We start from the raw sequence: 12,120 nt of genomic DNA, 5'->3' as shown, positions 1-12,120 counted from the left end.
AGACTAGCAACTGATTACTGCGATAATCAGTATTCTATATTGCTATTGTTTCCCAGGTATTGTTATTAAAAATTTTACTTAACTAACCATTTGCAAACAAAACTGCCATGTCTTACAAGGGAAATTTGCCTTCAAAGTCACAAACTTTGAAAATGATGGTAGGCATACTTAACAAATCCAATCTAATTGGTACTTATTTAAAATGTGAAGCAGTATTCCTGCAGGGCAATCACCCTCCCCCCCCCCATATGTTAATAGCAAACCGATCTTTCTGTGGTGGGAATTCTATTCACCCTGTTCCCGTTTTCTCCTTCAAGTTAAATTCTATTTTGCAAGGTTTCCCTTCCAGTCTTAAAAAAAAAAAAAAAAAAAAGATCCTGTACCTTTAATAACAAGAGACCTGACGAGAGGTTTCTTTCCAAACTTGTTCCCTGGCTTCCAAGTGACGAAACCAGCTGTAATTTGAGAGCAGAGAGATCCTCAGGATATCATTAGCCAAAGGAAAAGCTCCGCATTCCCACCCAGTGCAGAGGTTGAAATAGTATCAGAAGGCCAGAGTCTTTCTCTCCAGCCACAGGCTCCATCTTTCAGGAGCAAGGGGGAACTCTGAGAGAGAGTGGGGCAGCAGAGCCCGCGGCCTGCCAGCGCCCTGGAGGAGGGCTTCCCTCCCCTGCCCTCGATCCCGCTGGATTGACCCGGCTGAGTTCCAGCCCAGAGCGCAGGAGCGCAGAGCCGGGGCGCCTCCTGCGCTACCCAGGCGCTGGTGACAGCCACATGAAGCCTGCCGGGGAGGCGGGGCCAGGGTGCAGCAAGCCGGCGGGGACCGAGGCTGTCGCCGTCTTAGGGAGGCACTGACTGCCAAGGGGACCCCCTCCCCTCTATCGTGCCTGGGCGAACAGTCTTCTCCAGGGGTCCCCTGTCATCCTGCCTATCCAGGATGGTGCTGCTGAAGTTCCTCTGGATGGGTTTCTTCTGCCACCTGTGTCAGGGCTACTTCGATGGCCCTCTCTATCCGGAGATGTCCAATGGGACCCTGCACCACTATTTCGTGCCCGACGGGGACTATGAAGAAAATGATGACCCCGAGAAGTGCCAGCTGCTCTTCAGGGTGAGTGACCACCGGCGCTGCTCCCAGGGGGAGGGGAGCCAGGCCAGCAGTCTGCTGAGCCTCAGCCTTCGGGAGGAGTTCACCGTGCTGGGCCGCCAGGTGGAGGATGCTGGGCGTGTCCTAGAGGGCATCAGCAAGAGCATCTCCTACGACCTGGACGGGGAAGAGAGCTATGGCAAGTACCTGCGGCGGGAGTCCCACCAGATCGGGGACGCCTACTCCAACTCGGACAAGTCCCTCACTGAGCTGGAAAGCAAGTTTAAGCAGGGCCAGGAACAGGACAGCCGGCAAGAGAGCAGGCTCAACGAGGACTTCTTGGGGATGCTGGTCCACACCAGGTCCCTGCTAAAGGAAACACTCGACATCTCTGTGGGACTCAGGGACAAATACGAGCTGCTGGCCCTCACCATCCGGAGCCATGGGACCCGGCTGGGTCGGCTGAAAAATGATTATCTTAAAGTGTAGGTGTGAGGGCGCGCTGCCTGGGAGAGGGCATCAAATCAGCCCCGTTTGTGGAGGGTGGGGACAGAAGCCAGGGCTAACGTCTCCCTTATACTTATTATTTTTTATATCTGGATTTGCACTTGGAGAATCATCTGAAGTGATCTTTAAAAAGAAATAAGCGAGGGCCGAGCTGTTTTGTTTTTGTACATTATTTATGGGATTGCTATTGACTTGTTACTTGGAAAGACCGATTTAAAGCCATGCCTCCCGCCTTTCTTAGAGGACTTTCTAACTCTGCACAAACACCTGTTTCCGCCACGTCTAGAAGGACACGGTTTATGCAGGAGGGAGTGATTAACCTTCCCCATCCTGGAGAAAATACCCAGAGAGCAGAGCACATGGTTCCTTTTCACCTTAAGCCTTCCCTCTTGGGCTTTGAAAGCTGTCAGTTGTCTGAGGTGCTGTGCCGCCTGCCTGCCAGCGGACGCCTGTTTCTCCTCTTTTTCTCTCTTAATTTATTAACCGTGGTCTTCAAGGTTTTGTTTTTAGTTTTTTGGGTTTTTGTGGGGGGTTTTCTAAGAGTATTGGCTGGAAGCTATACGCAAATAGTCCTTTGCAGGGAGACCTTTGAGGTGCCTCTGCGAGTTTGTGTAAGCTGAAGTGGCCACATTGAGGAAGTGCAAGCTTTGTGGTGGGTACACACGTTGCTAAGCTGACTTGCTGTGTCTCTCACTGCATGCCTGTGTCCTCAGAGCTACAGTCCATTAAAAAAAAAGTAGATTGTTTGAACACACCCCCAAATGCCTATGTTGTAGCTTACCAATGTATTTGTTCTGGTTTGGGGGTTTTCTTCTGTTTGCTTACTGGAAACTTGTACTTCAAGTAGGGGGGGGATTCTAATTCTAATAACTCCTGAACTAAGTTTTATTATTCAGCCAATAAATATGTTCTCGTGTAATGCTGGCTTATTTTCTAATTGATATCCATAACTTTTGTATTGCAAAGAGGAGTCAGTGCAAGAGGAAAGAGAAGGGTGGGATTTAAGCCAGTTTACTCAAAGTATGTGATAAAGAAGGGAGAGGGATGGCTATGTAGTTGGCAATCCTCCCTACCCTGGCCACCCTTACCCATGTTCAAAAGAAAAAAATCTGGGTCTTGCCAGAAGTTGATCTCTGCTGGTCTGCCTAAAAACTCCAATTTTTCCAGTTTTTTCTGCAGCATCAACTGGAAAAGTTGATGACAAGGCTCATAAGTTTTATGCCCTCAGAATGCAGAGGGAGGGCTCCATTCTAAGTTCTAGGAACTGTAATAATGTTTAATAATTATGAAGCCAGGTCTATGTCATTGATCAATGACTTTAAAAGGTGGAAATGCACTTTATTTCATGTCTTTCCCCAGCCCCTCACTCTCATCTTAAATATGCTTTCCTTTCACACACACACACACACACACACACAGACAGAGAGAAAAATAAATATGTGCATAATCTACTTTTCAACAGTGAACAATTTTTTTTCTCTCTCATGCACAAAGAATCCAGTTTCCTATTGCAATGATGTTTCCAACATATCCTCCTATTACTCTAGGGGAAACTGAGGCCCAGAAAGCAACTGGTCATCAGCTTGTTGTAACAGCTCCAGGTCTCTTAGATTTAAGTACAGAATTTTCCACATTGCTCTTTTCAAGGATGCTGAGTGATGAGAGGGAGTGGTCTGAGACCTGAACCTTTGCATCGCTACCTCATTGTTTAAAATAAAAAAGGAAAACACATGGAATAATACTTAAAAGAATCATTTGTAATTTCTTTTCATCACTCAAGGGTCTGCTTTTAGCTGCCTCTGTACTGGTGTGTGGGGGGAGGGTAAATGATTGTTTAAAAGGGTTTTCTTCTTTATTCTATGAAAGATGAGGGGAAAAAACAGGAGATGACTTTTGGCACTTAAATGATTGTAGTTTGTTGTCACCACACTTAATATCTCAAAACATCCCCATCACTCACTTCCAAGTATCCAAGACTAATCCATAGACACATTAAATGTCATCTCTTCGATTTTCCCGTCTGGGATAGGAGAACAGTAAGCAGGTGATATGGCTGGAAAACTGGTCTCCTGTGCATGCTGATTTCAATCAGTCCCTAAGGGCTGTGTACTATACCGCTAAGGATTTAAAAGGCACAGATGTAAAGAGTGCTGTCCCCAGTTAGAAATGCCTTCCATGGGCACAGAGAGCGGTGGCACATGTGCTACAAATTTGAAAACCCTGAAACAGATTATGTATGAGCTTCTTTCCAGTGTGAACATTCTATGATTCCTGCAAAACCAGAACGAAATTATCTGACATTGAATCATCCATTCAAGGCTAGATGTACAGCCAGTAATCCCACAGAGTCTTATGTAAATGACCCTAGAGGGCAAATGAGAATTTCCAGGTCGGGGGGAGTGATCTGTCCTTGTTACCAACCCAGAGGCTAGCATCACAAGGCTTTTCCAAATCCTCTTACAGTGGGGAGCCAGCCCCACTTAGACCTTTCCTCCCTACTTCCTTGTTATGCTTATTAGGACCTCCTTAATCTCGAGGTGACACAATCTTTTAAATAGTGCTCCTTTATTTCTTAGACCATGAAATAATACTTTGAGAATCTAAAGAAAACTACATGCTTTCTTCCATGAGAAACCTTACAAAACACCCATACAACTTAAGATACTCATTATTTTTATAAATGTCAACCATTTCATACATGTCAGGTACTGAGTGAGGTTGTAGGTAATTCTGGGATATTACAAAGCCTTGGGACTTAATCTAACTAAAACTGCTTAAAAGCCTTGTGGAGTTTTATTTGGAGTAGGAGGAATTTCTTGTTATTGTTATAATTTGTAGTTACTTATAACAAAAACAACAATAAAAAAACAGCTAACTTTTTCTGAGAACTCAATATTATCAGTCAGGGCCTGAGTTACTTCTCTTAATTCTAGCAACAAACTCTGTAAGGAAAGTGTTAGAGAAAAAGAATTAACCTATGCCAGTGCTTCAAACAGTACTGGACACAGAGTGAATCCTCAATAAATGTTACTTACTATTATTACTGGTATTATTATTATCTTTGGTTTTCTAAAGGAGGCCCAGAAAGCCTAGGTTATGTTCTCCAGGTGAGAACTGGGTGATGTCTTATATTCTCCACTTATATTCTCACTTTTCAAACTGGTGATTATCTAGCGGAACATAGATCAAATAAGAATGTGGGTGGAGGGTAGGGGTTCACTGGGGCCACCAGGTATCCACTGCAAATGTTGTCCTTATAGGCCAGTCAACCTACATCCTCTAGCAGCTCAGATGTCTGACTGTCGTCGGTCAGAAGCTGAGTGGCTCCCATGTTTACAGAATTCCTTACTGATACTGTCTCTGTGTGATGCATTGTTAAATGCCACTCCTCACCGCTCTCCCAATCAGACCATGTGAAAATTTCCACATACCTACTTTGAAACATTCCGTAGGTATCTATCCAGAGTCTGTTGATAAAGGACACCAGGCCATGAGAGCCTCTGCAGCAACCAAAGCCACACTCACAGAAGCTGGCAGAAGCCCGCTGGTGGAGGTGCGTTGTGGAAGGCAGCACGGGGAGGCTGTCCCATACTTTACATACTTTCCGTTGCCTTTTAAACTTGTTTATAACTCTGCTAGGGAAATAGGCTCAAAGCTTTCTGAGAACAGCCTCGAAACTTAGACTGTAAACTATTTTAGCAGGTAATAAAAATGCTCATGAAAACCACTAACAATATGAAATCACCCGAAAGGGTAATATGCTCAAATTTCCTTCGGACATTTTTCAGAGAATGATTATTAAAATCTTCTTGATAAGGAGCAAGAATTGCTCACGAGATAATAAATGCTACTGGTGGCTAATCAGTGTTTTCATATAAAAGGAAAAACAACTGGAGACCTAAGTCTTAGTTAGAATATACAAATGCATAATGATAACTCACTAATATCAAGAATGAGATTATGCGAATCATCTTCAAGATTTTGGCATTGGGGTTGTCTTTAGGAATACTATCTCCAGAGTAAGGATCCTGATGGATATATCATTCATCCAACATTTTGAAAGGGCCACTAGATGAGGTACTCAGGATAGAAAATGGAATTTGGCACATGAGGAAAAGGACACCTAAATAAAGAATCAGAACATGGCAGCATATAAGATTGGTATATGTACCAGCTTCTATGGGAGCTTAGCAAGAGTCCAAACTAGAATTAATTGTCTGGGAAATGGAAAGCAGTATAAATAAAATAAGGATTTGGTATGATTATACATTCAAGAGATACAGGGGTTTCATTGTTGCTGTCATTATTGTTATTCTGTTTTTAAGTAACATTTTTCCACCTATACAAGTCATAGCTATTATATTCTAATAACATGCAAACAGCAAAACACAAAGAAGGCCAAATCATTCATATTCTCAAACTCCCCCCCAGCATACGTGCACTATTTGCATTTTGGTGTACTTATTCTTTCAGTATTTTAAAAAACATATCTTCATTTTCTTTAACAACATTTTTCTTTAGGTGAAAGTGATATTCTAGTAATACATTATTTTGTAGTAAATGTCTTTGTTAGCTATTAAATATGCTCAGTAGCATAGACCTTTTAAAAATGCTTAAATCTCCCCAGTGTGCTTCAGGAGGAGAGATTCTGGATTCTAGATCTTGCCCTACCATGTATTAGCTGTGCAACTTTAAGCATATCCCTTAAATGTTCTGAAATTCCATCCTGTTGTTTGTAAAATGAAGATAATAGCCAATATTTATTAAACAGCTGACATCATTAAATGATAAATATTTAATATTTATTAAATATTAAACAAAATGTTTTCAGTACATTATCTTATACAATCCTCCCAGTGCTATGTTTCAGGCAGATGTTCTATTTTCTTTGGATAGGAGACTGAGACACAAAAAGGTTAAGTGACTTGCTCAAGGTCTCACAGCCAGACAAGAATGGGGTCAAGGTTCCAATACAGACGGTCTGTCTCCTCTACCATCATAGTAACCACTAATGTTGCTTCTACTTTCTGAAGGCAGGACACTAGACACATAATTTCTTAACTCCCTTCCTATTCTAAATGGCCTGTAAAATGAACATTTTCCTTATATGATTTCCTTAATTAAAAATATACAAACCCAATTTTTCTCAAAGAATTTATTTCTTTGCTTGATTTTAAGTTGGGTGAGGTATCTTCTTATGCGTGCATGTGTTGCTCTGTGATTTTTTGCCTAAGGACAACTGGCTTCTTGCTAAATATTCTATTTTCCAAGAACTTTCCCATGTACTATCATATTTGGTAACACACATTTATAGGTGCTGAACTAGCCAGGACAGTTCATGGTGTTCACCATTTGGTGATGGTCACTATTTGGTGATGGGAGCTCAATGTTCACAGCTAGAAAAGTTATTCAGTCAGGAATGAAGCCAGCTATGAGGAATTCTTGTCCAGCCACCACTAACCTTACAGGTATGCCTTTCACTCATTCGTTCATTCATTCAAAATACATTCACTGAGTGCTTGCTTCAGCAGCATGTATGCCAAAATCGGAACAAAATACATTCATTGAATGCCTACTGAGTACAGGCACTGTTCAGGATACAGCAATCAGACAAAATCCATGCTTTCCTTGATCTGATATTGAAATATGCAAATTGAATGAGTCATTAGGACTCCTTTAGGCAGGGTAAGTTATGAGGAATAAACTAAATATATATATAATAGAATGTCAGGCAGTGATATGTACTATTTTAGTTAAGATACTTAAGGAAGATCTCTCTGAGGAAGTAAGAGATATTAGAACAGAGCCTTAAATCTTGAGTAGAAGGCCAAGAATGTACATGTTACAGGAAATAACGTTCCTGGTAAAAGAACAGTAAGTACAAAGTCCTTCAAGCAGAGACAGTTTTATATGTTTGAGAAGGGGGGGGGGGGGGGGGACAGTGGGGCTATAGCAGAGTAAATCAAAGAAAGGATTAAAGAATTTGAAATTAGAGAGGAGAAATGAGCAAGGTAATATAGAAACCAGATGGCCATCATAAGAAATTTGGATATTGTTATGATTTTAATGCACAGGAGATCTAAGGAGATGACATATGTGGATAGCATATATATGCATATGTAACTAATATAAATGAGTGTTAATGAATAATATTTGGATTTTACCCAAATTTCAATGATCCAATTTCCATTTGAATTGCAACTCACTGAAGGTCTAAAGAGAGGAGTGATATGATCTGATTTACCCAAAAAAGACACTCTGGGAAAGATTGTCTGTAGGGAAGCAAGAATGGAAGCAGGAGGGCCACTTGGTCAGGTGGCTATGAGGTCATGCTGATGAGAGATGATGGAGGTTTGATCTAATGTGGTAGTGGTGAAGGTGGCAGGAACTGGCCTCAATCTTCTACATGTCCCATTGTTGCTTTTGTCCAAGAAGAATGTCATCCTTCTCAATCTTCTCAATTCTATAACTCTTTGGCTCCATTTCTTCTCTTCCTCAAACTTTGGATTTGACAGCACTGACTCTCTCAGATTCTTGATCTTCCCTGCCCCCACCAAGGTGGTTGGATATGTAGGAATGGAATTCAGCTGCTCCCCTGGCTACATCAGGAAATATATGGACCCCAGCTGACCCCTGTGACTCAAAGCCCCATCTCTGGCCCGCCAGTCCAAGCCCTGTCTGACCTACTTGATGGGCTGGAATTACACACCAGCAAAGGTGGAGACTTACGCTCAACCACAGGAATGCCTCACATAATAGACTAGTACACAAAAACAACTGTGATTGCACTAAAGCTTAGATATCTATCTTCCCTTTATTAATGATCTCAAGCATCATCATTGCATCTCTGAATTGTTCTTCACAGGAGCTTTAAGTAGATACACTATATCTAAATGTAAAACTTTTCTCTTGAGGCTTTCTGATAACTTCAGAATTTCTCATTGCCATGTATTTGGTAAAAGCACAGAGCATCTTGTTTTGACTCTAGGAAGCATTTTCTCAGAAGGCTTATACATTGCACCATTTCCCTTTTTTGCTATTCGTCACACACACACACACACACACACACACACACACACAGACACACAAACACAGAAGATATTTTGTGTGTCAACAGTTTGCTGTTTACAGAGAGGAACCTGACAGTTATGATTAATGAGGTAAAGCCTCCATGCTCCAAGATTGGCAGTAATGGCGAACATTTTCCAGTTGTGAAAAGTTTCCTCCTGCAGGCAGTTAAAGAACGTGTTTCCTGAACGTCTTGTCTTGCTTTGATCTTTGCCCAGTGCTCATTCCAAGACCAAGCAAATGTGGGCGCTCCACTCAACTTTCAAAATGTATGCTTTGCTGGCAGTCCCACTGAGTCAACCACTAACATTTTCCACATGATTCTACTACAAATTAAATTATAAAGAGCAGAAAACCTAGTGGGTTTGCTTTGCTCTGAATTATATTTTTGCCTACCCCTCAAGTGTCAGTTTTCTTCTGCCTAGGTTTTCCCCTCCCCCTTGGCTTAGCCAAGCTCCTTCTTTCCTGTTTCCTCCTTTGCTCGCTCTCTCTCTCTCTCTCCCTCTTCTTGCCGTTAGGAATGTGGGAAATAGAGTCAGAAAACTGTTTCCCGTAATGCCTCTGCAATTCATTAACTGCAGAATCTAAGCAAATTGTGTAACTCAGTTCTCCCCACTGTACGGTGGGGATTATGACACATAGTTTGCATGGATTTTGTGAGGATTTGATAAGCCCATGTATGGAAAGGAGTTACTATAATCTTCAGCAAAAGTGCCAGTAATCCCACACTGTCTGACCATGTGTAGCTCATTGAAGACTGTCTTTTCAGAAGGGGCAACCTTTTGAAAAGGTTGAAATTTTAAAAAAAAATGCATTTCAAATAAGCCTTAGACTTTCTATGTATGTTCCATAAACCAGTATGGACTTTCCTTCCAATTCTAGGCAGGAACCTCCAAAGCCAAAAGGCATTTTCTCCCATTCATGTAAGAGATGCTACTGTACATGTGTTTACACTGCAAACATTCCTTGCTATTTGGGCCAAGAGAATGAATTCTGAAGCAGGAAATAACTTAGAAATCTTACTTATCCTTTCTTTCCAAATGTTAAAGTGCCTTTGCTCTTTGCCTCCAGCATGAGGGTGAGGTGCATGAAATGGGAATTTCAGGATACAGGTAGCTAGAGTGAAAGAACTCTCACAACTCGGCAACAGGGCTACAGGTGAGAAACAGTAGGAATATTAATTCTTCTTTTTTAAATTTTTTAAAACATTTATTTATTTTCATGAGACAGAGAGACACAGAGTGCAGGTGTGGGAAGGGCAGAGGGAGAGAGAGACACAGAATCCGAAGCAGACTCCAGGCTTTGCGCTGTCAGTGCAGAGCCTGATGCGGGGCTTGAACCCACTAACCGTGAGATCATGACCTGAGCTGAAGTCAGACACTTAACCGACTAGCCACCCAGGTGCCCTGGAATATTAATTCTTAATATTTATTGAGCACCAATTGCATATTTGGTTCTGGGTACCTTGGAAAAATTCAGTTGTTGGGCCTACCAGAGTGAAGGCGAGATCCCATTTGCGGTGACCTTGATATGGAAAGCAGTAGGGTGAAAACATGAGTCTCTTTACGTAACCCCAGACTCTGTCTGTGTGATTTGCTGTCCCCAACTGCCTGGTAGGCCTCTAGAGTCTCCAGGTCACGGGCTTGCCGGTGCTGGTAGACGGGAATGATCCAAGCCTTAGTTACGCCCACACATTTAAGTGGGCTTCAGTGGGAGTAGCTGGGGAACATCTGTAGTTTTGAAGACTTTATAAAGTAAGAAGGCAGCTCAGTAATTCTCTAACTTGCCTGCTCCTTCCCTTGCAACCTCTACCCAGGCTGCAAGGGGAGGGGCCTTGGCTCAGCTGAACAAGGACTCAGGATAGGGCACGGTGACCCCTGCAACTCATGCCCAGCAAAGACTTGAATCTACATCCTCTTCAATATGAAAGCAGACGTGTTGGCCCAGTGATACATGCATATAATGAGCAATACATATAGGGAGTGAATAAGCAATATTGCTTTCCTAATTAGAGGCATTTTGGTCACTTGGAAAACTTCAGAAGTATAATGATTTTTAACTGTTTGGCTCAAACAAAAACTCATTCAGGCTTAGAAATTGGCAAAGGCCAGACTAATGATAAATACGTATCCCACAATCACATTTTCCATAGACCCTATAATTTCTGAGAGTTTCACCATAAAAAGAATCACAGTGAAAAATCTGGACTGACAGTTCACAATAACGACGTAATATTAACAGGATGTCAGAGTTTACAGGGCTTTCCCATTTCCTCTGTAAAAACCTTACCATTACCAAACATGTAGCCATCACTTTGATTTTCAACCATTATTAAAAAACTATTTTTCCAAGGGACTGTTCATTCATTTTGTATTCATTCAACAAATATTTATTGGGTACGTAGTACGTGCAATCACTGAACTAGATTCAGAGGGTGATAATTGCAATAATAATGGTACTGACAATGAAACAATAGACAATATTTTTACACTCCTTACCACGTGTCCAGCACACTATTCTGAAAGTGTCACATATATTTAACACAGGTAATCTTTGCAACAACCATTCACAAGTATTGCTTGTAAACTGCTCAGCTACCTCTCTAGAATGTCACCTGATGCCTAAGCCAACTCTTTTTGTTGTCTCTTCCCAGATATCCAGCCTTGCCAAAATCCCTTCTCTGACTACCAGTCTCTTCTGAGCTGTTCTATCTATTAGGTTTCTCTAAGGGAAACCTAATTCTGGAAGTACCAGGAGGTCTTTAAGTCAGGAGTTCAGGAACAGTTGGAGAAAGTTTTTCCTCAGTGACCAAGGAGCTAAATAAAACAAACTTTGGATTTAACTGAGAAAGAAATGAGAGAAAATTAGCAAGAGAGAACCTTGACCCCAGGCTCAAGTTTCCAGGATTGAGCCAGACAACCTGAGAGTGAAACCCAAGGTTTCAATATTATGTTAACCTCTGTCAGGTTAAAATAGTAATAAACTGTACTTGTAACTATATTCTTACATATAGTTTTGGCCCTGAGAACTGAGAACATCAGAGCTAGAAATAACCTTCACCAATGGAGAATCTGAAGTCTAAACAGGTGAAGAAACCTATTCTGGGTCATATAAATTCATGGTATTAAGGCCAAGATGTCATAGAATCACAGCCCAGAGGGCCAAGCTCAATACTCACCAGGTCATCAGCTGCTTGAATCTTCCCTATAATATTACAGCCTTTCCAAGTGATTATAGAGCCCACGCTTGCACTCCCCTAATTATGGGGCACTCCCTTCTCTCTGTAGGAGTGCATTCATCTGTTGGAGAGTTTCAACTCTTAGGAAGTTCTTCTGTATTTTGATCTGACATCTCTCCCCATGTGTCTTCCATCATTCAGGAACCCACAGCCCCATTTATTCCTTTCCACCTCAAGTTAATCAAAGATCTGGCTCCTTTGGACAAGATCAATATTCCAAGTT

At 41.9% G+C, this 12,120-nt stretch overlaps 1 protein-coding gene across 1 annotated transcript; it reads left to right on the top strand.

The window, feature by feature from the left end:
* Positions 1–485: 485 nt before the first annotated feature.
* Positions 486–2,506, top strand: FIBIN (fin bud initiation factor homolog). The gene has a single exon (XM_015066887.3). The coding sequence runs from the start codon at positions 938–940 to the stop codon at positions 1,571–1,573; it is 636 nt and encodes a 211-aa protein (XP_014922373.1). The 5' UTR covers positions 486–937; the 3' UTR covers positions 1,574–2,506.
* Positions 2,507–12,120: the final 9,614 nt, after the last annotated feature.

Source organism: Acinonyx jubatus, chromosome D1, assembly GCF_027475565.1.
Source record: "Acinonyx jubatus isolate Ajub_Pintada_27869175 chromosome D1, VMU_Ajub_asm_v1.0, whole genome shotgun sequence".
NCBI lineage: Eukaryota > Metazoa > Chordata > Mammalia > Carnivora > Felidae > Acinonyx > Acinonyx jubatus.
The sequence above is the reverse complement of the archived record's forward strand: the minus strand, read 5'-3'. Positions and strand labels throughout refer to the sequence as shown.

Excerpts from the sequence above, each read along its gene's own strand:
- FIBIN (XM_015066887.3), top strand. The coding sequence starts at position 938 with ATGGTGCTGCTGAAGTTCCTCTGGATGGGTTTCTTCTGCCACCTGTGT.